Source organism: Zonotrichia leucophrys, chromosome 1A (assembly GCF_028769735.1).
Source record: "Zonotrichia leucophrys gambelii isolate GWCS_2022_RI chromosome 1A, RI_Zleu_2.0, whole genome shotgun sequence".
In the NCBI taxonomy this organism is placed as follows: Eukaryota; Metazoa; Chordata; class Aves; order Passeriformes; family Passerellidae; genus Zonotrichia; species Zonotrichia leucophrys.
Window position 1 is genome coordinate 16111687 of NC_088170.1, and position 26541 is coordinate 16138227.

At 40.5% G+C, this 26541-nt stretch overlaps 1 protein-coding gene across 3 annotated transcripts in view; it reads right to left on the reverse strand.

Moving 5' to 3' along the window:
* The window catches only part of SCUBE1 (signal peptide, CUB domain and EGF like domain containing 1), a 208553-nt gene that overhangs the window by 14951 nt on the left and 167061 nt on the right, over positions 1-26541 (reverse strand). For all 3 annotated transcript variants that reach the window (XM_064701742.1, XM_064701743.1, XM_064701741.1), the window contains 8 exons: positions 14177-14293; positions 12068-12190; positions 8628-8747; positions 7499-7591; positions 5378-5494; positions 3568-3726; positions 2394-2597; positions 787-948 (listed from right to left, as the gene is read on the reverse strand). In XM_064701742.1, coding sequence (XP_064557812.1) covers positions 787-948; positions 2394-2597; positions 3568-3726; positions 5378-5494; positions 7499-7591; positions 8628-8747; positions 12068-12190; positions 14177-14293 — 1095 coding nt within the window. The remainder of the gene's footprint in view (positions 1-786; positions 949-2393; positions 2598-3567; positions 3727-5377; positions 5495-7498; positions 7592-8627; positions 8748-12067; positions 12191-14176; positions 14294-26541) is intronic.

Below are 26541 nucleotides of genomic sequence, written 5' to 3' on the forward strand. Positions count from 1 at the left end.
CATGTGTTCTCTTTAGATCTCCTTGAAGAACTCGGTAATGTAAATTACATGGATGAGTTTTCAAGCTAGAACTTGTGTAGCAGATAGGACAGATTTATTTCAAAGTCACATAATGTATCTGCTATAAACTGGATTCTGATAGTCTGTAACGAAATGAGGTAAAGAAAATAAACAGTTGTATCTTAAAAAACTTTTAGTTACAGTAGAAGCATCAGGTATTATCATCATTATAATTTAGTTTATAAATCATGAAGTTGAATCAGAGATGCTACACCACAAAGTTACAGTGCATTCAAGCAGCGCTGAAAATTGCAATCATTGGTTCTGAGTCTGGGTTACAGATCCCTACAGGATAACTATCTCAAATTGATAATTGCTGCTAATTAGAGCAAGTAAGCTGCATCTCATGCAAAACACTAAATGAGCAGGTTCATTATTAGACTCACCAATACCAGTCCAAAGCAATCCATCCCTTTGGCTCACAACACATTGATGAGTCCTAACAAGTCAAGGCGTTTCCATACCTGAGGTGAAGCACAAAGTGCTTTGCTTGGCTTGCTCATTTCCATCCCATAACTCACACTGCTGCAGCAGATCCCATCGTCTGGTCAGCAATGGGAGCGGATGGCCCGAGCCAAACTATCCATTGCTTGTAAGTGCACAGAGATTTCTTCTATTACCTTTACAAGCCAGAACTGTGGCAGGCTCTCTCCTCTTTCAGCCTCCTTGCCTCACAGGGCGTGTGTGTGGCAACACCTAAAGCTTTTATGATCAAGTTCAACTTGCCTCCACATTCCGAGACGTTGCGGGCGCCCGCCACTCCCTGGCCATCGTTGCTGGGGCAAGGCTCACAGGTGAGCTGGCCTTCTGTGTCCTGGTAGGTTCCTGGCGAGCACGGGACGCACTGCTTCTGTTCTCCGCTATAGAAGGTGCCCGTGCTGCAGGTAACTGAGGAAACAAGGGGGAGCCTACGTAAGGATGTTCACTTTGATCACGTTATTCGCCCTAATATCGAACATTTAGAGGAGGTGGATGTCTTTGGCTCCAGGATTATGATGGCACATGTCTTGCATGTGTTAGTCCAGGATTTGGATGTAAACAGACCCATCTCCACTGGGGTTTAGGTCAACTTTATCAGGGTGAGGTCCTGCTTCTAATGTTTAAACTATTTAATGCTTTGTAGTGCACTCAGGTGTTTATCACACATGTGCTTTAATAAAGCTGGGTGCAGTCTTGAAGGAGTATCTTGCAGTTTATCAAAGCAGTGCTGCATAAAGTGTGGGAAGTGTGAGCTTTTAGTTTATAACAGGTGCAGTTACAAATTGGTTTTATGGCAGATGACAACAAAAAGTCTGTCCCCTGAGATCAGTTCTAGAGATTTCTCCATTGACAATGTATTCCCTGTAATAATTTCTGTAATAATTTCTGTCTCTTGCCACTCAAATACCCCAATTGTACAGCATCCTAAATACAGACATGAATACGTGCGTTTTTCTGGCTTCAACAGGGCACGTAACTGCATTTTTCTCTGCTGGGAAGGGGTGGTTAAAATGTCTAGATAATGTCCAGTTTCTAGATACTGATAGCAACAACCTTTCAAATACACTTTCTATATCACTCTTCCCATATGATGACAACCACTTCTGAACACACTCACTGGAAGCACCTATCAGATGGGACCTCTTTTGGCTTGTAAATCACTTGGTATCTCAACAGCTGGAAAAATAGGTATGCTGATTTTGAAAAGATGTCTGTAAGTGATTAGAAAGCTTGCAGTGCTGAGAACTGCCATTAATAAATTTGCATTAGCACACTGTCCTCAGCAAAGCATTAGAGCCTGATAACATGGGAAAAGGCTTAAAGGAATTACGTATTTTGCATTAAATAGATTTCTATACTTTTTTTTAACTGGACCTCTTGAGCATGAAATATAACATATCCATGGATCACAGGTTGTTTGATGGCGAGGAGACTGACACTGGTGATGTAAAAGTAAATACACAGCAACTAGGCAAACATCATATTATTGTTTTAATGAATTGTAAATATATACAAACATAAATAAATGTAAATATATGTAAATATGTTTTTATAAGATGGGAGCAACTGGGAACTAACTGCCAACATTGTCTTGTGGCAGGTTTTGATATCTACCACCTGACAGCATGGGAATGTATCCATATTTACACTTCTGTTTTCCTACAACCATCTAATGAATTCCCTTCAGAGTCTTATGAACCATCCATAGTCCATGCATATATGCTGAGTAATACTGATCATTAAATTCTAAATCATTATCTCAGAGATTTCCTCCTGAGTTCACCATGGAAAAGGTAATTTCAGACCGCTGGATTTGGGGGATATGACTGAATATTCGAGCTCTTTGGACTTACCACATTTTCCATCCTGCAGTACTTGCCCTGTACTGCACGCTTCATGCCCTTCAGTAGCTTTAGCTGGCTTCTGAGCCACTTCATATTCTGTCCCAGAAAACTGAATGTAAAATTGCTGTTTATTAATAGATTTCCTCAATGTTTTGATTGCAGTTTGCAGCTTCTGCTCCATCCTTTTCCGAACACAGTCAATGTTACAGGTGTCTAGATGGGAAATGATAACAAAACTAGAAGCAATTGAGATTCATGTTTAAAAGAGGTGCTTAACAAAAAGTTTAGCCTGCACTGCACTATGACACCTCTGTTTGTTTCACTGTCTGGTCCATATAAATTGAAGCAGCAGCTCCCTGTATTCAACATCAGGCCTTTCAAAGGGACAGGACAGTATCCTGCAAGTGCACACTGAGTGCTGCAGAAAGCATCAATCCCAATGTGCTCTCCGTCAGGTGTGTGTTCAGTCTGCCACCATTAATGCTCCTGAATTTTCTCTGCCCATGCTTTCCTCAGTTGATTAGGAACTCCTGCCACTTCCCTGACCAAAACATCTTTGTGTTAGTGACAAAAAGAAAGGTGTTTCCAGGCACAAGAGCTGTTTGAATCACTTGGCTAATGAGATGCCCCTCAAGGTTAAGAAATCTGCCTTTGAGGACTGACATGTTTATAGGATTCAGTCCACATTTTCTTTGGCTGGAATTTATAACATAATATTCCATCTCATCTATAACTTGAGGCAATTACTTTTATTCCAAAGTTTGGTAAGAAAACATGAATTTTTCAACTGTGTGATAAAAGTCTCTGCTTTGCAGAGTAAATATTCAGCAACTTACATTTTGGAGATTATCATCATTTTTGCAGAACTTCTACCTAATCTTTATGTTCCCTGTACATCGATTAACACTTCTGCTGTTTAAAGAAATCACACTGGATTAAAGCACATGTTTTAACTCAAGGCCTTGAAGAAATTTTGATGCAGGTTCAGTTTTTGCTTTGGCTTATTTTCATCCCTGGCTCTTTTCAATTAAAGCTCTGAAACTTTGAGTTGGGAGAGTTGAACAAGGTGTTGTGCTAAAAGGTGTTCATGGCAGCTTGATGAAATAACATCAAAGACATTTTAATAACACCCTGAGGAACTAACTTCTGTGGATTTCTGTCCACAGACCAATCTTTCACAAACCTGAGACTTCTTCAGACTTCATCTCCACTTCAAACTCTGCAGTGATATGGGACACTTCTTTTGATGGCGACTTGCGGCCTCGGCGTTTTTTCTTGGAGGAATCGCACTTGAGGTTCACAAAGGTCACCTGGCAGTTGTCTGTGCAGGGGAACTGACCTCCTTTGCATGAGAGAAGAAACACAGGGAAGAAATCAAGGAGCAAAGTAGCACGTAACAGGCTAACAAGTGATATCTCACTGGGTTATCATGAAGGCAGTGACAGGCTTCATAACATTTCCTGTGTCTTGTGAGACACCTCCTTCTCTGGGCAGTGCTGGGATTGCTCATTTTGCTATGAATGCAGAAGGCAAAAGCACAGCCTGGTGATGATCAGCTGCACAGTGGTGCCTCCAATGCCTAAAACTGCCCAGCCCTTTTCTGCATAAGGATTAGAAAGCTCTTTACAGAAATTATTTTAAATTAGCAAATACTATAAACTATATTTGATGGCTGAACAAAGCAAGGGAGTCAATTTCATAAATCTATAAGAATGTCAGGCCTGGGACTCTATCAGTGGGCATTCCATCTCTTTCAGAAGTGACAATCATCAGATAGCAAAGGCTTTAAAAGGCTTTGATTGTGAGGTTATGAAAATGTATTGGAAGGTTTTATCTGAGCAAGAATTGTAGTTTGCCACAAGTGATGAACCTTCCAGGTCAGGGGAGACAGAGAAGTTTGTAGCCCTCAAGACACGAGAAGGATTTCATTCCAAGGGTGTAGTTACACTATGTAATCTTATTGTTGGACTCAGAGGTTCAGATGACATAACAAACACAAAGCAAAGCAAGCAAAGGAGATGCACAAGGAGATGCATCCAAGAAACAAATTCCCATAGTGATTGTATGGACTAAAAAATTCGACTTCTATGACTTTAAAAATGAGTCTGATGATCACATCTTATTCACAAGGTAAGCATCTTGATTACTAAGACTTAAGTCAATACTTGTAAAATGAGAGATACAAAATTGTAGATTGCAGGGTAAAGATGAAATATGAGTGTAAATTTTAAAAATAAAATCTTTAAACTATTCACTTTTTTAAAAATAGGTATTTTTACTCTTCTCTGTTCAGGGCTCAAGTAAGATTTCTCACTTGCTAGTGAAAGTGGTGGTAAGACAAACTCAAAACAGAGAATGCATCACCAGTAGATGTTTGGTGCAAGCTGCTAAGTTAAGTTGCAATTTAACTTTTTTACCACATTTTTGTTAAAGACACCTAAATCTTATAAATATTTTTTCTAACATCATAACTACTCACTTTTTCAGAACAAAAGATCTAAGGCTGTGTAACATCAGATTTTCATAACAACCTTCCTTCTTAGGGGTTGTCTTTGGTGCTACAATAGGTTACTAATCCAGCATAAACCAAACAATTAATAGCTTTTCTTTTCTTTTAAAAACCTCACTTGGGAAAACCAAACCAAACCAAACTGACATGGTTTCACATAATTTTGCATTAGTCACAGCTTTTTGTCTCAGGATATTTGTGCCATTACAAGGCCAGAAAAAGGATCAGCTTCATTCCCAACTCATGTACTTTTGAACAAAGATTTTTCAAAGCAACTGGTGAGATTTTCAGCACCCAAAATCCAAACCCAAGGCACTGTTCAGCCACAGTGGGAACCTTGGTGTTAACTTAAATTCAGACCAAATACGTAAACCATTGATTTTTTTCCTTATCTGCAGTATGAAAACAAAGCATGCAACTGAACAAGAAAACAAACAAACAAAAAAATTAAAGTGCTGTTTACATGCTGGAAGAAACTACCTACCTGAAACAGCCTGCTTCCCAGAATCTTTGTTTTTTTCTTTGCTGCGAGGCCGTAAATGGCATTTTGCATCTTTGATTTTAAAACGAGCTTTCTGCTTGATTGGAGGGGCTAGGGAATCTGTTGATGTAAAGTAAAAAAGCTACCATTGCAACAGGAATGAAAGGAGATCTGGATCTTATTTTTAAAAACAGTCTCAAAAGCTTTCTTGTGACTTAGAAAAGAGGCAGCCCAAGAATTACACAGCTTGCACAAGGGGGTCCATTTCCACAAGTTCAATTTCTAAGAGAGTACCTACCCTTAGGCCCAACCAGGTCAATGAATGTGCAAGTACCATGCTTGCTCTGCACATCTTCTCAGATTTTGGGTCAATTTGTCTTTTTCTATGAGAAAGATTAATTCCTACCTTTATTTTTTTTCTGGGCTCTCTGTCTGTGAATTCCCATGTTACTTGTAGCTCTGCTCCTGCTGATGCCAGTAAGGTTAATTTAGTGGAGCTGTGTTGTTGGCAGTTGAAAACCATCCAAAGGAGCTGCCTCTATTGCAGTCTGTGGCTTGCAAGCTTTTTCCCTCAGTTTTAAACCCAAGGCAGCTTTCACAGTCCTGTTTTAAAGGCTGCTATGCAGTCATGCAATGAGTAGAAAATGGAGCTGCTGGCTGATTTCCTCACCAAGTCCCTGGAGTAAAAGACTGGCCTGGCTGTCACCTGCCAGCTGCTTTGGGATGCCTGCTGGCCCTGCAGAAGGTGGAGGGTGGTCCCAGGTGATGCCACAGTGGGGTCCCTCTTTCCTTGGTGGGGCTTTGCTGGGGCAGGACTTTAGAGCTGGCCTGATCCTGTGCCACAAGCAGGCACATCTGCTGCCAGGCTGTGTCACTCCACAGCACTGTACCTCCCAGCACACCCCAGATATATAAGAAATACATGGAGAACTGGGAAATGGAAGAGAAGTACAGCAGGTACGTGTAAGGTGAGCTGACTCTTCCTACTGGTGGATGTTGTCTCAGCTGTTTCTAATTTTGCCAGGCTTCAGGTTTTTGTGGGTATTTCTTTTGGTTTTTTTTTTGGTATCAGCTTTCATAAACATTTGAAATGTCTCTGCAAAAACAGTCCAGCCATTTTTGAGAAAAAGATGCATGAATTGCAGTACTTTCTCACAGAAGTCTCACAACCTTTTTATGCAGGGATAACCTTTTACCCTTGCAGTAGGAGAGGCTGTGCTCCTGTGGAAGGGCTTTGCAGGGGAGGGCTGGAACCCACCCTTGTGCTACTGCTGGGTCCCTCTGGCTCACTCCCTAGCCTGGGAAAAAGTCCAATTTTGATATGCTCACTATTGCCTTGCTAGACTATGGAAAGCAAATAATTCTAAATATTAGTCCTTACTGAACATGTCTCAAACCTGCAGCACTCCCACCCTGACCCACCAACAGAATGCTGCAGCTCCACACACCCCACCCTCAAGGAGAGGCTGCAGAAAAGGAGTGTGTGCATAAGAGAACATTGGCTACCTTTGATGCCTCAAGATTTTTGCTTTTTATAAATTTTCAATGTATTTGTAGCTTTGTAGACCATTAATACATGGCTATATAACTCCTGGTATTTTTCCTACCTTTTCTCTCAGATTTTAGAACAATAAGCTAACCCTACTAATACATACTTGGAATTCTGTTTAGCCTTATTCTTAAGAAGAGATTTCCTGACAAGGACATCTTATTTTCTACCAGAACTTAAGAGACATAACAAGAGAAGAGAGCAAAGAAGCCCCAAGGGGGCTGACCCACGGGTGGGTTACAGGGGTAACTAATTTCCTATTGGATGTCCCAGCCAGATATCTTAATTAATTAACCTTACAGAATTACAGAAATCCTGTACCACGTGTGCACGGAGCCATATTTTGTGCACTTGAAAGCTTTCATTGAAGAATTACTTTTTTACCTTCCCACTTTATTGCAGGAATTACTTTTTTATCTTACACCGCTTCAACTCTGTGGCAAGGCTTTTCCTTCTGCTATTGGGCAACACCTTAACCCTTGCCTTACCTAGGAATGAGCCTGATGTCCTGCAATGCCCGAGGTCCATGCCCTCTTTCTGGGGCCCAGGGCAGGGGGGCAGCAGGGCAGACCCACCTGAGCAGCTGGGCAGGGTGGAGTTGCGCCGGGGCTGTGCCTTGCCGTGCTGCACGGGGACGCCGCAGCTCAGCGTGTAGCTGTTCTCCGAGTCTGGGGGACAGAACACAGTCAGCACATGGGCAACAGCCTCACCAAACTCGGGGCTTCAGCTCCTCAGAGCTGCTAAACAACGAGATATTTTAAGTGGCTGAAATAGTTTGCCAAAAAGCTTCAACACTTCACAGTGTTGATGGCAAGGTTTGTTGCTTCCAGCACTGGAATGATACATTTCATAAGTGATTTGGCACAAGGTTAGGTGTGCACAAGTAAAAAATATTTTGTGTTTGTCCATGGCAAAGTCCTTCAGCTTCCCTGTAATTTAAAAAACAAACCGTGTATTTTCATAATAATTTTAGCTTCAGGCTCCAACAGAACTTATTGGCAGAAACAGAAATGGCGTGCTTAGAACCATAACAGTGTTTACATATTACAGAGATAAAACTCTGTCTTGGTGCTTACAATTAGAGAAATGCACAGTTCCACTAATATCTCCTAAACTGGAAATAAAATGTGAATAAAATGTTAGCTGAACTGCATATAATGCCAAGGCTAAACATGAAAAGTAGACACCCAAAAATAATCCTGTGCCAGATCTATGAAAAAGGAGTAGCAATCCCCTCCTTCTTCCCTGAAAAACTGTGAAGATGAAAACTACCAGTAGCAAATGGTAAAAAAAAAAAGAGGGAGGGGAATGAAATGCCCAAATTTTTATAAATAATACTCAGCTGGACTGAGACATGTCCATGTTAACCAGGATGGTCCAGAAAAAAATTGTTATATGTTGAATTGCTGTGGTAAAAGGGAAGGCAAAAATGAACAGTTGATTTCAGTGAATTCCTGTTATTTTTTAATACAAGCTTTTTGTTAGAATTTTCCCACCCTCTCAACTGACGTCTCAAATTAAACAATGAAGGACCAAACTTCTCATGTGGAGTTGACAATCAGCTCTTCTTGATTTCATTTATAATGAGGTTTTGCTCATTTACTGTTGTCCATAACAAAAAATGAATGCAAGAATCATGAATGCATTAAGAGAGAAAAGTCAACAAGTCACATCCTAGATGAAGAGGACATAATTTGCACAAACCTGGAACAAAAAGAGTATTGGATGGGCAAGACAGGAAGCAGCTCTCTATGCCTCCTGTCTTACTGCATACTAGCTGAGCCTTGGGAGCTGGTTTGGCATTTGGGAGACATTTCACCATCTCTGAGGAGGAAAAAAAAAAGAAATGTAAAACAATTGGACACTGCCCAACCCAGCACCTTGTGTGCACAGTTGGATACAATGGTGAGAAAAGGCAGGAAGTAGCAAAAACCATAATGACAGATACAATTGTTTCTGAAATAAGCATATATCTCATAAGGGAGAGCATTTGGATTGGGATGTTGAACTCGTACTTGAAAATGAAACTCCCTTCACATTTTTAGACCTAAACTCTACATCAGCCTTTCTCTCCTGTCCTCCGTGTTGGGATCTTTGTGCTCTATGAGCACAATTCTGTGTGCTCATCTTGATCTCAGAAGCAATAGGTAGCACTAATCACCTGAGAGGTCCTTTCTCTGATTTGGAGGCACAGCTCTCTGATTTGACAGACCAACTACACACTGTGCACAGTGGTCTGTTTACTTAGATGACCACTAAAATTATATTTTTTAATTCTGTAACTCCCACTGATTTTTTAACTTTAGCTCCATGCCCTAGCTTCTGCAGCTAGAAAACTTCCCAGCCAGGCAGAGGTGAGGCAGCAAATGCTAGGATGGAGATGGATAGTCCTGCTGGCCCTTTCAGACACTGCTGAAATGCCCCAAAAAATGCTGGAAGGGACCCTGTGCCACACCCAGAGATCACAGAGCCATTTCTCATCAGTGCCTACAGCATGAGGCACACTGCAGCTCATGTGAAGGAAAAATCCAGCTCCTCCTCTTGGCTTCATGGCAGGATAAAGACAGAGCACCCTGCAGGTCTCACAAGTGACTCTTCACACTTGGGTAAGGCAGTGCTTGTGTTTCAGCTGAAGACACATGAAGTTGTTGTTAATTGTTGGAGCAGACTCTGTTTCACCCTGAGAAGATGGAATGGCACCAATAACCATAAACCTCCATTTATTTTAATTTGCCTCTCCTTTGGATTGAAGTGTTACTTAAATGCATCTTTTCCCTCACAAATGACAAGGCTCATTCTTGCCTGCAGCTGGCACATGCCATCACTTCCTACAGGGAGGAAGCCTCACTGATTCCCTCCTTTCCCCAGAGGGCTCCCCTCTGCCCTGTCTGCTGACCAAGTGCAGCTGTGCACCTCTTCAAGCAGCTACTCAAATCTCAGCCAGGTGGCTGTGGGGCAGTTCTTGCTTCAGCCCCATAGAAATGCTGTTTCAGGTACATGATTTTTCTCTAGCTGTTTCTTGCTACTTCTTCCAAACCTGCTCACCTTACAAGGGTTTGGCTGACATTTGCTTTTCTCAGTGCTGACTGTAGTACTGTAAATGTCTTTTTTCCTACCTGTCAGCTTGCCAGCAGACCACACTGAGGTAGGGGCTGCTTCTGACACCAGAGCTTTAGCAGCTAGACTGGTTTGGGTCTACCAGGGCTTGGCAAAAGCCCAGGAAAGTCATCGTGAAACAAGCAGTTCCAAAGCAGTAGCTGGAATGAGTGTTGCCTGACTTGGCTTGAGTGCAGAGAGCAGCCTCCGGCTGGTTTGTATTCCTGGCCTCACTGGTCATTAAATATAAATATATACAAGTCCCATAAACATGCCTGATGTTCACATCTCAGATATGGGAATAATCATCCTTCACTTATCTCCCTCTTAAGTCTTCTATGATGCTCTGGTGATATCTTTTAGGAAACTATTTCCTTGGACTGCGGAGGCAACAAAACAAAGAGTGCCACTGCTGAGCAAAAGAGGGTTTTGTTACTGCAAATGTCTCCAAATCACATGGTTTCAGGATCACTAAATATAATTCTTACACTTTTTATCATGTTTTTGTAACAATTTAGAATATAGTTTCCTCTCCAAAATGTTGGTAATAAAGGCAGGTGATCAGCAGGGAGATGATGCCCATTTTAAGCCTCACTGAAGTCACCAACTACTAGAGTGTGTATCAATAGACAAGGGTGTTCTATTTCCATCTTCCAGCTGAGCATTATAAATAATGAGGAGAAATTTACAAGCAGGAGAATATTTTCAATACAGCAACATTCTTAGTAGGCTGAGAGGCAATATAGCACAAGTAGTATAACTTCATAGCAGACCTCCAAAAATTTTAGTCCCAGCTGCTAACTTACAAAATCCTTTCCAGAGGAATAACTGGTATATAGCAAGGGAGACCTAGTGGATAACTAAAAACCACAGTGAGCTATTTCTTGCTGTCACAATGCTTAGTTCTCTACATAGCAGGGAAGGTAATAGCCAGGTAAACAGGAAAGTGAAGCACTTAATTGTGCTTAGGAAAAACATAGAGGCAAAGGCTGGAATTCAGCTTGAGGCTCTCACCCCCCACCCCACCTTGGTTATAAAGTGCTTTCTGTACTGCTGTACCCATGTAAAAAAATGCCACAATTGCATGATCACACAAGGCCAGTGCAGTACTCTCTGCTCCAGATTAAGCAGTGCTTTCTCTCAGTATGGGCAGAGATTCCTGGAAGGGAGATCCCCCTTTTTCTTTTTCTGTCTTGCTCCCAATTAGGTGTTAGGTATCATCCCATCTCATCATGTGCCTATAAGAAGTTATTGTGTCTAAAAAATGTGGCCATGAAAAACCCCAGGTATGCCATTCTCATTAAAAATAAAAAAACAGAATTAAAATCTCACAGAAAAGACTTTGGCTGTAGCCATGATCAAGATTTGCTGAGCTTCACATAAGACTCTAGAAAAACAAGCTGTACCTTAAAAGGATACAGAAATTCAGGTCTGCCACAAAGTGGCACTAGCAGCAAGTACCAAATTTTTCTGGTCTCAGGATTTGCGTTAATTTTGATTAATACTTTTGACATAGCTAGTGTCAGTACTTTATATGAAGCAGGACTTTTTCAGAGATAACTCGAAAAATTGGGGTGTGACTCTGTGAATGTAGGTATGATATCCTACCATGTCCTACTTGTAAACAGTTAAATATTTTGAATATACCAAATTAGTATTAGAGGTAAATAGAGTTATAGCTGACATTACAGAGATGGGAAGAGGGCAAATTAAGGACAAAAGTATAAAATACCTAAGATAACAACAACAATAACAACAACAATAATGATAATAATAATAAACAACTTAGATTTCTGTGAATGGATTCATAAACTTAAAAAACCATTCCACACAAATAAAATCTAACATATTGCTCATTCACTAATTGACCTAGAATTGTATCCTAGCCCACGGAGCTCCACAGGATCATATGTATCTGAGTTTATAGAAGGAATTTGGGGATCTAGGTTGTGAAAATGCAGCCTCTCTAAAGCAAAACCATGGGCTTTTGCACCCTCCTGGAGAACACATTCACCACAGTCACCTCTGAGTCCCACTTCCACACTTACCAACACAGTCCTTCTTATTCCAGTGCAGTTTCTTTCCAGGTGGGCAGACACACTCATAGCTCCCCATGGTATTAAGGCACCCAAAGTCACAGCTACCATTGCTGATGCTGCATTCATCAATATCTGAAAACATATTTAAAGTTGTGAAGAGTCTTAACCATGTGTATACACATATACTGTCCATTAGGACACAACTTGCATAAGGAAACCTATTTCTACTGCATCTTTTACAATGGAGCCCATATAAACATGTATAAAGACAGAGAGTGAGAAACAACTGTAGTGCATATTGCTTGTATTTGTCCTTAAACTGTACAGCTCTTACTCTCCCAAGGATTTATGCATTTGATACAGTTTACTTGCCAGGACCAGTTACACTGAAATTCTTGGGTACAAAACATGCTCAAAAGGGTCTGCAGCATCTGGACAATAATGGACAATATAGAAAAATGGCATAAACCTCTGTGAGATTACATCATCTCAGCAAAACAAGGAGGTAAATTCTCCACAGTGATTCCCAGAGTTTCTTTTAGAAGTTCAGGTGAAGAAGGAAATGATGCTTTTGAAAGAAACTAAGCAGTTAAAGGGTAGTTTAGACTTCCACTCCTCAAATAAAAATAAAAGGTAAAGTTTGCAAGAAAGTGAAGAAGTTATGTGTGTTATCCCTGATACTCCACAGAAAATATTTTGACTTTTGATACATTAGAAAAGTATTTAGCCAGTATGAAGTGTATCTTTTTTAGTCCATGCATTCAGCATTCATATACTCGTGCCAACAAGGTCAATCTCTCATCTCCTCTCTTTCCACCACCAGAAAGAACATTTATTTATTTAATGAGCTGAAATGACACCAAATCAACAGGAGACACACAGAATTCCTGATGCTCTGGCTCACTGGCAGACCTCAAAATTAGGCATGCAAGGACTAAAACTAATGACAGGTCTAAGTGGTAAAACTTGGGGCCTGGACGAGTTTGGATTCAGAGTTGTGATTTTGCATCTGCTCATAATGGATAAAAGCAGGAGGTTTGGATCCAGTTATGTTTTTGCTCAAAATTCAGCACTGAGTGTTTCCAGTGAGAGTTTTGGTCCTTCTTCAGTCTTACTGAAAAGACTGAAACTGAACTGAGGCTGAAGGTTATTTAAAGACTGAGTCAGAACCCCAAACTTTGAGGCTTTCCCTAAATGAGTGCATTAAGTAATTAAGGAATTAACAGTGAAACTGAAGATCAGTCTCTCTACACCTCATATAACACAGGTCCCCAAAACTTTCAGACTCTGAATTTGCTTTCACAACTGCTTTCAAGTGGGGCCTGTTCCCAAACTGCTTCCTCAGACGGACTCTTATTTCTCTTCCTGTCTGCCCTTACTCTTATCAGGAATTCATGTGATACTTCTCCACAAAAGAGAGACCAGCACACACCTCCAACATCCTTCCCCCAAAAAAGAAGCCATGCAGAGATACCATTAGCAGTGTCTCACGCTGACATTGCAAAATCAGGTGAACGCAGCCCTCAGAAGTGAGGGGCCAGCCTTTGTTTCTGCTACATTAGCTAAACCTCTAATTTGGTCACTGTGGTAATGCTGCACTTCAAAAATATCCCTCTCCTACATAATGAAACATTACAGCACCAGTTCTTTCCAGTCATGCCTAAAAGGTTGAAAGCAGGTCCCCAGAAGATGGGAGGAAGATCCACCACAGCCTTCTGTTATGCATTTCAGAGGCAGTTTATGCCACAGACTGGTAAGGACAAATGCCATCAGAGCCAAAATATGCAAACTTTGCAAAACTGACTTCTTTCCCCTATTCTCTTTGTTGCCAATCATATGATGCCTCCCTGCAGTAGTGAGTAACCTCAGTCCTGTGGAAGTTCTGATCAGAAAATGGTGGGACATTGGTTTTCATTGGTGTTTTTTTCTGGAGAATGCTTCAGCATATTTGAGATACTGAAATTTTAGTCACAGCCAGCTCATGATATTTTAAGTGTATTTTAACGTTATGTCTTTACCATCTTGAGTTATAAAACCTTAATCTAAAAGAATGAGTGTCTCTGTAAACAGTTCCCAAAGCAAACAAACACACATGTAAGCAAAACTCAGTTTCCAAACCTCCACAGTGTGTCAGTCCATACAAGGTGTAGCCTTTGTGGCAGAGACACTCAAAGCTTCCAGGGTAGTTGATACAGGTGTGGTCACAGGTCCGTTCAAAGGAGCACTCATCTATATCTGAATGAATAGAAAAAAGCATGAAGAAGTCAGACTTAATCAGGTTACACTGAATGACTGGATTTTCTCACTAGGTTGCAACGCCTTGTTACTGATAGAATATCCTTTACCATCCCATGTAAAATCTGAATAAAATATCATTCTCATTCCTCTAGTGCCTTGTAAAGAAAATACAGGTACATGGAGAAGAACAAGAAGAGATAATTTGGTAAAACCCAATGAAGGTTGTATTATGTACATTCCCCATTAGATGGCAACCTTTAACTTCTGATCATACTGACCCAGCGGGGCTGGGCAAGTATGGAGCTTTTGGGGAAGTTAGTTGCACAATGGAAAAAAGGTTTAGGTTGAACCAAGCAATTCCCTCTTTCACTGACCAATATTGTGACATCCTGCCCAGCAGGACAGGGAGCTGCTCCCAGACTTCTGCTCTGCCTTGCAAGACTTGCAGAGGGTAAGCAAAATACTGCTGGAGAAGAAACCCTCATAAGGAATGAACAGGCTGCACCTAGCACTGAAAATATTAGCCCAACATTCTACCCAACTCAAGAAAATATGACCTCTTCCCCTCAAAAAAAGCCAGGCAGCTCTAATTATCACTGCTCAGTAATGTGAACCCCTGGCTTACACAGCCTCTTCCATCCAGCAGGCTATGAAAAAAGCAACCGAGAGCACATTGCTTCCAGGACAGCACAAAGGCTTTGCTGAGCAGGTGCTGTGGAGGTTGATATGAGAGCAGCCCTGACAGAATGGACTTGCTGGAAAAATTAAAGGTATCTTAAACAGCAATCTCTGCAAAATAACACTTTCGAGTTAATTTTGTTGTTGGTTTTTTTTTTTTTTTTTTTTTAATAAATCCTCTTCTGTAATTAATTTTTCTGCTTACAGGTCAGAAAGTTGAATACAATGACATTATTTGAGAGTGGTCATTTCAACAAATCTCATTCCTCCAATGTTCCCGAGTTATAAATGGAATAGCATTCCTATGAGAATTCCCACACTTTCTAGAGCTGGTTTTTAAGAACAAAACCTGAACAACACCATTACAAATGTAACTTAGACTTTCATATTGTGCATGCTTGGAAAGCTGTTGGTGCTTGAAAATACTTGAAAACTCACCATATTTCAGGGGATTCTAACCCAATTCCTATATTCAAGTATTATTTACAAAGTTTTCACATTTCATGAAGCATTCTAAGTCTCATTCTGTTATTATAAATAAAAATACTTACCTTCCAGAACTATAAAATTAAGATTTCCTCTATGAGTACACAAACCCAAATCTGCGTGAGAGCTCATGCACAAATTTAGAATGACACATACAGCTATATTTTATATGACCTCCAACTTTAAATCTTTCAAAACATTCACACAAAAGGTAATTCACAATGTAGGAAGCAACTGTTCAGGCAAATGCATAACATAAAATGAAATAAATATGATGAACAGAAATCTGTGCTGTCCAGCTTTATGTGTGCATCACAATCACTTTCTCTGATAAAGTTACAAAAAGATGACAACTGAGATTTTGTCTTTCTTACAGCTATTTAATTTTAAATGCATTTTAAATCCAATTTACAGCTATTTAATTTTAAATGCATTTTAAATCCAATTTAAATATCATAATTTGAGTTCTGAAAGTAATTTCTTTCTAAGGTTTCTTTTATAGTCTTGGAAATGTGCAGCTTTTGAATTCACGTAAATGGCAAACTGTTTCAGCTTTCTCTAAATAAATACACAAAGTAAAATAATTTGGGAATGAACAGTGCAGCTATAGTTTAAAGGATTTTTAATGTTTAAGATGCCAAATCATACATCATGGTTTCATTCATGTGTAACCTCGTTCACTACATGGAATTGAGGGAGATTTACAAAAGCAGTTCATTTTCTGGCCTCTGACTTACCTCGGGAATCTCTTTTTCAGAACCAATTTCATATTTCTGAACAGTGATCTTATCCTGCACTAGTTTAGTCCATAGTGTTTATGCACTGCTTTCCCATGCAGAACTGTGTGTTGCTGCATGCAGGGCTTGTTTTTCTTCCATTAAGGAGGATGCATTTCCCTCTTTGCCCATGGAAGGACAGTCTGCCTGGTGACGTGACCACTGCTTGCCAAGTACCAGGCACCCAGGATGGCCAAATGCATTTCTGCTCCATGGCTTTTTCACCCTTGAAACCCCTCAGCCCCCTCCTGCTGCTGCTCTCAGACACTCAGGCTGCTGAGTTCAGCATCCTGCTGGAATGCTCCTGGCTGAGGGGCAGGGAGGGAGCCGGCTTTCTGCAAAATCACCAGCCCCCTGAGGAATTCAGCACTTGTCATAGAAAAGGCAAAAATATGCACCACATACTCTTCATTACAAGAAACTGGTGGTGTGATACAGGATGCTGAAATCCTCCCCTATTTTTTTTTTTTTTAAACTCTGAAATCTGTGCTCTGGTTGATGTTATCCCCAGGGTCGCAGGAACTTTGAAGCTGGCCCTCACACATCTGTGGTGCTTCACAATACCTCTCCATATTTAGGCTGAAAGGATGTGCTTATTTCCCAGCACCCTCATGACACAGGTGTATCTCACAAGACACCACAGAGCTGGGAATTTGATCTTCCCAGCCCTGGGTTTCAAATCCTGCTTTACCACAAGAACAGAGAACAAACATGGGGATCTAAACCCTGTCTCTTTTGTACAAGCAACTCTACAAAATCTGGTAGCCTCATCTATTTAAGAGAGTCAAAAAATACAAAAGCAGAGATGTGGCAGGTTATAGTCACGCTCCCACCACCATGTACACGCTCAAACACACAGACATTTAGGAATTGTGTTGCTCTGAATTTTCCCCCTCCCACACCCCAAAATAAATACTTATAAATTAACTTCCTGGGTCTAAGGTACTCTTAAAATGATTTAAAGTTATTAAAATTTATTTTCTAGACTGTTTGGAGATAAAAAGTCAAAATCTTGTGGTTTTGAAGTACTGCAGTGGAAAACTTCATCTTAAAGGTGAAGTTTGTATTCTATTTTTGGTTGCATTTGGCATAAATTCACATGCAGTTCAAGCTGTCTCCGAACATTTCAGATTTGCTAACACACTTATCTGACATCAAACACATTTTTTAAATTTTACTTAGCCAAAATTTCATGGCACATTCACCACTGCAATCAGCGTAGGTGACTGTGTCATTTCAGCAGATTAAGAGGTGTCTTCACAGCTGAGCTGTGCAAGGCTTACAGGGCCTAGGGGGCCAAATTCTCTGCTGGTAACACACAATTAGTCTCCTGCCAACTTCTTTTAGGAATACTAATGATACATATAAAATCTAAGAAAGGAGCTCCCCACTTCACAGCAGGACCAGTGGAAGTGCTAAGTTCAGGGGCTGGAGCAGGCGACCTCCAAAGGTCTTTTCCAGACTCCACAAAGGATTCATGGGCACACTGGCAGTGCCAGACTTCTCCTCATGGTGTCCTGTGCTGCTGACAGCTCTCCTTCCAGTCCCTGTTTCCAAGACATCAAGGCATCATCTCAGGCTGAATAAAGTCCAATATCTCTTCTAGCAAGCCATGTTCTCACCTCCAAAGAGAATGGTTGAGGAAACACTCCTTAATTTTTCCCTGGAATGGATTCAACTAGAAGAGATTGTTCAATGGTTTAATAAAAGAGCAGGATTTCCCTGGGGTTTTGAGGGAAGCAAATTTTGGCAGTGGTGGCCATGCTCAATAATATTAGTTTGGCTAGGTTCCTATTATTTCAAGTCAGCATTTGGATTTTATTGTTGATTTTTCAATCATATGTAGCTTTTATTTTTTTTTTCAGTTCAGGCTTTCCCATGTTAAACGATCCCATAATGATCTTTATTTTTCTTGAATGTAAAGATTTTTAGTGGGTGTCAGATTGTCAGTACTGCAAAGTAAATTCTTCTATCTCCAAAAGGGAGCTACCAGAGATCGAATTTCTTCTAAGTTTCCTCAAACAGATGTGTCTCAAAGGTGACCTGAGGGAGCAGGGAATAAAGCAGCTCATTTTCCATGCTCATTCAAGTCCCTGCCCCTTCCACTAGTGCTGCCACTAGACTCCCAATTACAGTAGCACCAATTGTTCTGTGGTTTGTGTGATGTGGACACTGATTCATTTGTGGACATGGAGTGCAGGGCACCCAGAAGCCATCACACAGCAGTGATTTTTGCTAAGCCTGGACCTGAGCTGGATTCCCACCAGCAGCACTGAAGTGAAAGGCTCCTTTCTGCACTGTTTCCAACCCTCAGACACAGTACCCTGTACTCCTGATTGTCTTCGCTCTAAAATAAATTTCTGAGTAATAAGAAGGAACCAGTGATCAAGAAATCAAAGCATAAAGCAGGACATTTCAAAAAAACATTAGCATTACAAACAAGTAGCCCAGCACCAGACACATCCAGGTGAGACTGGTAAATCCTGCTGGATTTAGAGGTGTTTTAGAACTGCAAACTGATGCAGGAACTGCTGTGACTCCCTGACAGAATGCACATATGCAAAACTCGCACAGAGGTGGGATTTGAGGGTTGTGGTTAGAGAACTGAAGAATTCAATGCTCAGCTTCCCAATTTCACATTAAAAATCTACTTCAAAAATGAGGATTGTGCCATCTCTGTTTTCCTTAATGTAATTTTGTTAATATTAAGATCAAGTGAAGAAATTGTTTTGAGAAAATTAATGGTCATCTCAACAGCTTCTCTTGAGACATACACCACGTAGCTAGGTCAAATTATGAAACTGGGAGCCCCCTTGCAAAACACAGGTTGTATATCATAACTGCCAAAGAGTTTAGTCTTGAGCCTGGAGTATTTTTTACCTGATCTGAAAATAAAAGCAGTAAGGAGAGATCACTGTTATTTGGTGGTGCTATTTGTGCTACAGAGAACAAGACAGGAATGGCTCAAAGGCAGTCAACAAAAGCTATAACAGGCATGGAGAACAGAGTTCAGACTGTAAAGGTCCTGGACACTGTAAGCAAAAAACTCATCTTACATTTGATTTGTCTGCGTTTGGTGAGGCAAGACATGAAGTATGCACTAGATAACTGCATATTTGCAAAATAGATACATTAAATTTAGATATACTATTTCAAATACTATACTATCTGTTTTACTATAGAAGTAAAACAGAAAAGAAATAGTTTTTACTAAGAAATTGAATGTACAATAAAAATAAAAGGATATATCTTTCTCTACTCCTTCATCAGTAGAAGTGACTGATGACACCCTGAATGCTGGTAGATCAGTCAAAAATGGTAATTTTTGATATTACAACAATACTTTAAAGTGCAATTACAGCTGTGAGTCCATACAGTCCCAATCCTCCCAGTAAGTTTAGGTATACCTTGATTATGGCAGCAAAGATTTTTTTCTATCTCATAAATGCTGCCTAGGCTGCTATCCACCACAAGGAACCTGTGGCTTTCAGATTCAGGTGTTGGTGGGGGTTGAGCCACAGCTGGGAGCAGTGGCCCAGGTGTCCCAGTGCAGTGGGCACAGCAAAGCCACTCTCAGGGCACTAGGGTTATCTCCTAACAAGGCCACATTCTCCTCGTGCAAAGGCCCACAAGACGTAGCTCTGTTTTGTCCATCTCACACAGCCCTGGTTTATTTTTAACCCCCAAGCCAGATGTGGACTCAGTGTGGAGCACCCCAGGCCATGCTCACAAGCCAAACTCAAGTTTAGTCAGAAAGTTTTGTATTCACCTTTCTCAACTTCCAAGTTATCGGCTCCTGTGAGAAACAGAGCCTTTCCTTGTTCTCATTCATTAAGCACACATACACAGGAACTCTAAAGAAGTGTTACATGATGTTTTTAAAATAAACACTAATGCTTTTTTTGTATGTATTTTGGCTGAAAGTTATATTCTGTCTTCTCCTGCCCCCACCTCCACTTTCTGTGGGGAGCTGATACCACCCATGTAATGTTGTTCACCTCACGGCCGAGCCAGCCCGGTTTCCAACAATATTTGACAGACATTAGGGAAACCACATATCTTAATCTGAGTGGTTGCTGGACCACAGGGAGCCATGATTCAAGCTATGTTCCCCAACAAATGCTGGTTTAAATTCAACGCTGGGAAGGCATTGTTTTGCTGCAGCAGCCACGTGATGGGGTTTGCACCACATCTCAGGTTTTCTGATCCACAGTGCCTTAGCCCTGTTCACAGTTAGTAAAATGCATCCTCCATGTGAGCACGTAGCTCTTTAATACATGGCCAACCCTGACCAAGAGGAATGGCTTACAGCTAACTTCTCCTTAAGTTTCAAAGCCTACAAAAATAAAACCAATGAAAAGGAAGCAGAGAAAGATGTAGTAATGTACAAATCTTCTACTTCATTACCTTCCCACTGAGTGCTTCTGGAGCAGGCTAACACCAAGGGGGAAAAAAATAGCCATAACCCCAGGCCTTTAAAAGTAATTGAAAACCCACACCCATTTAGACTTCCCACTGCATTACTGAGCTGCAATCATCCTGCTGCTGGGACTTAATTGTTAATAACATACCTAATGACCTGCAGAAAAAACAGATCTGGCATTAATTGCTGTACTTTTAATGGGAAGTGCTAAGTGCCCAGGTTGCACAGTCTCATCTTGTAGTTCAGAAATTGGAGTGGGAAACTGTCCATCATGACTAATGTTGACTTGGACTAAAGCATTTATTTATTTAAGAACTTTATTGCTCACAGTTAAGTATGTGATTAGTGAAGACCAAATGTAACCCACTAATCAGGGGCTGAAAGACTTCTGAAGGAAATTGATTCTGTTCGCAAGGAAATGTGCTTTTTATTAGAGATGATTTGTTAGAATGCAAAGAAGTAATAAAACAAATAAATGTATATAAACAGCAAAAGAACCTTTCAGTATATGTTTGAGACAGAGGCAATAAATAATTAGAAACCTGTGACTTATTATGTAAGCATCCCACTGAGGAGGTATTTAAAGGATTTAGCAGTACACAACAAAGTGACTGCTACTCAGCTTCAGGGATAGGCACACAGTATATAGCTGTACTAAGGACAAATGTTATCATCTGCCTCAGAATCCTGTCTGTATGTTTTTATTCAGTATATTGAGATCCTGGAAACAGCTTGTTTTCATCTACCCCCCAGCTTATCTGTACTTACAGTAAGCTCAATAACCCCTTATCTCTGCTTCTGGGGCTGTCCCTCCTAGGACAGGCCACGTCTTTCTGTGTCTTCATGCAGTACCAAATGCAGTATGAACACTTCATACAGCTCTGGTGCAAGTGCAGTTTAGGGAGCCACAGGTGCCTCTCTTGTTTATCATTTTGGTCTGATCATTTTAGATACTCTCGTTTTCCTTTAAGGAATATCTGGGCATCAGTAACTTCTCCTGTTACTGTGTGTTCTCACACTTCTGCTACATGTCTGAAATTGAATAATGTCTTCCAAGACATAATCCAGAAACTGAATGTTTATTTTGATAGAATGAGGACATTTATTGCCAACATTAAATACTCATACTCTTTTAGTCCAACCTCCTGTACTTAAGCAGCCTCCAGCATTTTGCTGGTAAACTCCAAAAGCATGCCTGTCCCAGAAGGGATTGTCTAGGTGTTTTCCTGAACAGATCCCTTAATCTTTTTCATCAATTTAACTTTCAGAGTTTAAATTGGTGTGATCCCTTTTAACTGATAAATTTTGTAAAGGCTGAATACACTTAGAGGCTGAATTTATCTTAGAAAGTGCAATGCATACTTGATCCTTTCAGGAACAAGCAGGGACCTCCTTTTAGATTTCTTGTATTATTTTCTTGGGTCTGAGGTTACAAACAAGAAAGCAGGAATGATTCCAACTAAGCAGCTCCCTTGGGCTGGCTGGCTGCCTCTACTAATTCCTGTGAATTCACCTCAGTTCAAAAGACAGCAATCTTTCATTGGGTGTTAGAGGAACTGCAGCAGGCAGGTCCTTCTTTGATGCTAAGTACCAAGGGGACCACTCTTCACCCAGCAAACTCATCATCCTCATTAACATCACAGCAACTGGTTTCCCACTATTTACCTAGATGTTAAAGCAAAGGGAACTGCTTTTAGGAAGAGCAAGACAGTACATTTGGGAAGGTCTTTAAAGGCAAATGGCAGCTTGTTTCCTTTATCTCTGCTATCAGACCTTATCAAAAGAGACCAGTTGCACTTTCTGTGAACCACCGTGCTATCTCTGGAGCTTGAAAACAAAAGCAAAGCAGGTTAAAAAACAAGACTTGGCAATAAAATTGTAAGCCTAGATTCTGTGCTCCCTCTCCCCAGTAAACACAATCTTTTCTCTAGGAATTCTTCCAAGAGAGCTTTATGTGATCTCATGTAGTAACAAACTAATTTTTCCCTTCTCTTTTCAGTTTCTTTCAAAATTCCATATTTAGTTTTTCTTCCACACAGAATCCACAAGCTCCTTCTCTTCCACAAGCTCTCCTCAGGACTTCCTCTGAGTCTGCAGAAATGGGGCTGTGGAACATCTCACTGCAGTAAATGCCCATTCCCTCAACACTCGTGTGTGTTCCCTTAACGCATGAGCCAAGCCCAGTGACCACCACTCATTCCTCTTCCTGTCAGCCCTGCAGAGCCAAGTCTGCTGCCAGGCACTATGGCTTTGTTCTGCTTTATGCATCAGCCATGCATTTGTTTGCTTTTGCATCACCAAGGGGTGGGAAGGTTTATGCTTTTGGATGGAAACTGCAGAATCTGGCAATTTCAGCCAGGCAAAAGTTGGCAGCCAGCTCTGGGGTCTTTGGGGTTTCTTTGACTGTAGGTGATGGGATTTGGACCAAGGCTTTTTCTATAATGAAATACATTATCATTATCACCACCATTATTATTATTATTATTATTATTATTATTATTATTATTATTATTATTATTATTATTATTATTATATTTCTCTGCTGTTGAACAAAAAAAAAATAATTCCGACATGTTTCTCTGCAGCAGCATGGAAGACCTCATCATCTGATATTTTTGGGGGCAGCACCAAACTTGAAACCAGAATAACAGTAGAGGATTACCTGATAAATTCAATTTTGGCAGATAATTATTTTTTCTAATATTTTAAACATGGTTGAGCAAAACTACTTGCTAAATCTTAGTTCTGCAAGCAGAGTTGGGGAATTGCAGGGTCAACTTTTCACCATGTGACTGCTGAGGAGGGAAAGGTGCCTGGCCTCAAGTGCCAAGCCAAGTTTCCCTCTTCCTCCAATTCTTCATCTGAGCTCAATTCTGAATTCAGTCAGCTGTCCTAGCAGAGAGAAGAATGAGAAAACCAATGCTGTCACCAGAGACAGCTCTACAGATACTTTCAAATAGAGAAGTTAAAAAAAGAAAGGGATTTTTTTTTTTCAGGTAAGGAAGTTTGCCTGGTCTCTTATGGAACATGATAAAAATCTACTAATAACTAGACAAAATGGTATAAAATTAGTAAATCTGCCCAAGGTCACAGGCACAAAGTGAGCCTAGGGAGGTGTTCTATAAAGGCATTTGGAAGGGAAGATTTCAAATTGGTATTGGTTTTCTCTGTTGAGCACATCACACTTAACCTCACCATAAGCTCATGGCAGTTCTCTCATCCTGCCTTTTCTCCATACTGCTATCTTTGTGAATAACAATTTTGAGAGGATTTCCAAATGATTTTTAAAACATATAAAAATGCACTATAGGCATCTGAACCTGAGTAAAGCACCATTATCTTCTAACATCCAAAGCTAATAGTATAAAAATGCCTAAGTACACTTAATGGTATAATTCATTTTTATAACCTATTACTTTAAAAATCAATAGGAAATGAGTTAAGCTAAGCATTTTGTCAGATCACAGGAGCTACAAAATCTTCCCGTGATTGCATCAGGAAGGGATGGAAGTGCTTGGTGGAAGGACAAAGAAAGTCCAAATACATTTTCAACTTCAGCAATGGCAAATCAGAGAAAGGTCAAGAAAGCTGTGAAAAATGAGCCTGACTCAAAACTGTACCCCCTGAATGCTTAACCTGGAGAATGCCAAGCGCAGCAACAGCCAGTGGCATTTTTGAAAAAGTCAAAGCTGTTATGTAAGTTAGCACCAATGAAGTTGTAGCAGTGTGGGCACCTTGGATGACAACTCTTCTCAATGTATGAACATTTCAGGGACCAATCTGTGCAAGCACATCTTCAGTGCTCTGTAAAAGGCGCACCAGTGCTAACAAATGCATTTCTTGGCAGAAGTGGGGAACCACCATCCTCCACACATCTCTGGTGCTGAATTTATTTGTTTTATAGCTTTCTCACATTAGGTACAGATTGTCTTTGACACACAATTTTGAAACAGAAGTATTTATGGTATGAAAATATAGATCCTCTTGAGCCAATCTGTATTTCTCTGTGGGACAGTTGGACACAACCACTTCCCAGCTACACAAGATCCTCCAGGCTTTGAGGGCTGAATCTGCTGTGACATGAAGTGAAAGAGAGATTGTGACAAGAAAGGCAAAAGCCTAATTTTCTTTGAGAAGGACATCTCGAAACTGGAAACTAAAACTGTGCCAATGCTCAGACTTCCCAGACACTACCCTTGCTCTTGGGCTACATTTACCTGTCCCAGCTCCTCCCCACCCCTCTCCATTACTTAAGGGCTTTGTTGCGCTCAGGTTCCTCTGTTAATCTCAGGAACCCAGCAGGAGGCAATTGACTTTGGTTCCTATTACATTTATCCTCTTACCATTGTTTTGGTAGGACAATCTAAAATGCAATTGAAGTCAATACTTTTACAGTGTTTTTTTAAAGAAAATAAGTACTTTTATCAAGAGGTTGCCAGGATTTTATAAGCAATTGTATAATTTTCCAGCATTAATCATTTCCCAAGGCAAAGGCAAGCTGAGTTATCTACTGCTATTATAGGAATGAACTGTGCTACTACGTCAAGAACTTGGGGTGGGAGAAGCCATATATCAAGAGAAGCGCATTAAAAGAAACTTCAGGCAGGTTTATTTGTTTTCCTATGAACATAAATATGTTTACTAGTCTGCACTCTGCTCAAGCCACTATTTACATAGCAATTCTGTAAGAGCAGCTTAACAGCCTGAGGAGAACATAATAAAGGTTTTACCCTTTCTGTATCAAGGAAGGAATATTCCCTCTATCCTGCAATACATTTGATTTTTAGCTATATTTTTGAAAAGAGAAAACTGTTCAGGTTGCTAAGGTGTTGTCTCTATCACCCTTTAGTAGGAGCTGCTAGTGAGACTTCTTGAAGGAGCAAGGGACTAGTCTGGGTGAAAACATGTCTGGTGTTATTTGATGGTGCTGAAAGAGCAAGTACAACAACACAGTTTCAGTTTTCAGCTGAGAACTCAAATGCAGCACTTCACTTCCCGTGGACCTGTGCATTCCCAGCTTGCTTCAAGCTCTTGCTGAAGTCAAGGGACCACTGAATATACACAAGAATTGCTGTTCTCTGGCTCTGCCTCAAAGGCTTGCTTAAAAACCCTGCCCAGAATCCCAGCAGGTATACCTCTGAAAACTCCAACACCATGATTTGCAAATATGTCTCAAAATTCCTCTGCCCAGCAAAACACCAGAAGACACCCCTCCATTCCACTGACTCAATATTTGGGCTTAGATTTTTGGTTTTATTTCACCTGTCCTAACTAAGGCCTCATCTCCAAGCTACCAAAAGAAAGAGAAGCGGTTCACAACATGGCTAATGTAAGAAAAATCACACTCCTTTGTTTCAACAGGTTAGGCTTTTACTGTCATTAGAAGAAAATAGTCCAAGCAGGGCACTTTTGAAAGGCCCAGGAGTGTGGATGCAAGCACAGAAAAATGAAACTCTTTAATATTTGGGATAGGGATGTCATTTTACTGCAATTCTGTTTAGCACTCAGGGTAAAGGCTATCTGAGCATAATCAGTGTGACTGAAGGCTTGAGCTCAGTAATATGGCATTAATGTGCCATAGTGGAGAATAGATATACATGTATAGTCTTTCTCTGATTCCCTTTAAAAACAATTCCTATTGAATTACAGCTTTCAGCATGATTTATCAACAGATTATTGTTTGTGGAAGAATGCTACCTTCCTGCTCAAACTATTCCAAGGCTGACTCATATCCTGGTAATTCATTAATACATAACATGATTCCAGCCCAGTAAAGTAATTTCTGTGCTATACAAGTCATAAATCCTACAACATCAACTGAAAAATATATCTCAAATTCTCTTTCTAAACACTAATGGAACGTTTTGCTTGGCTTCCCACAC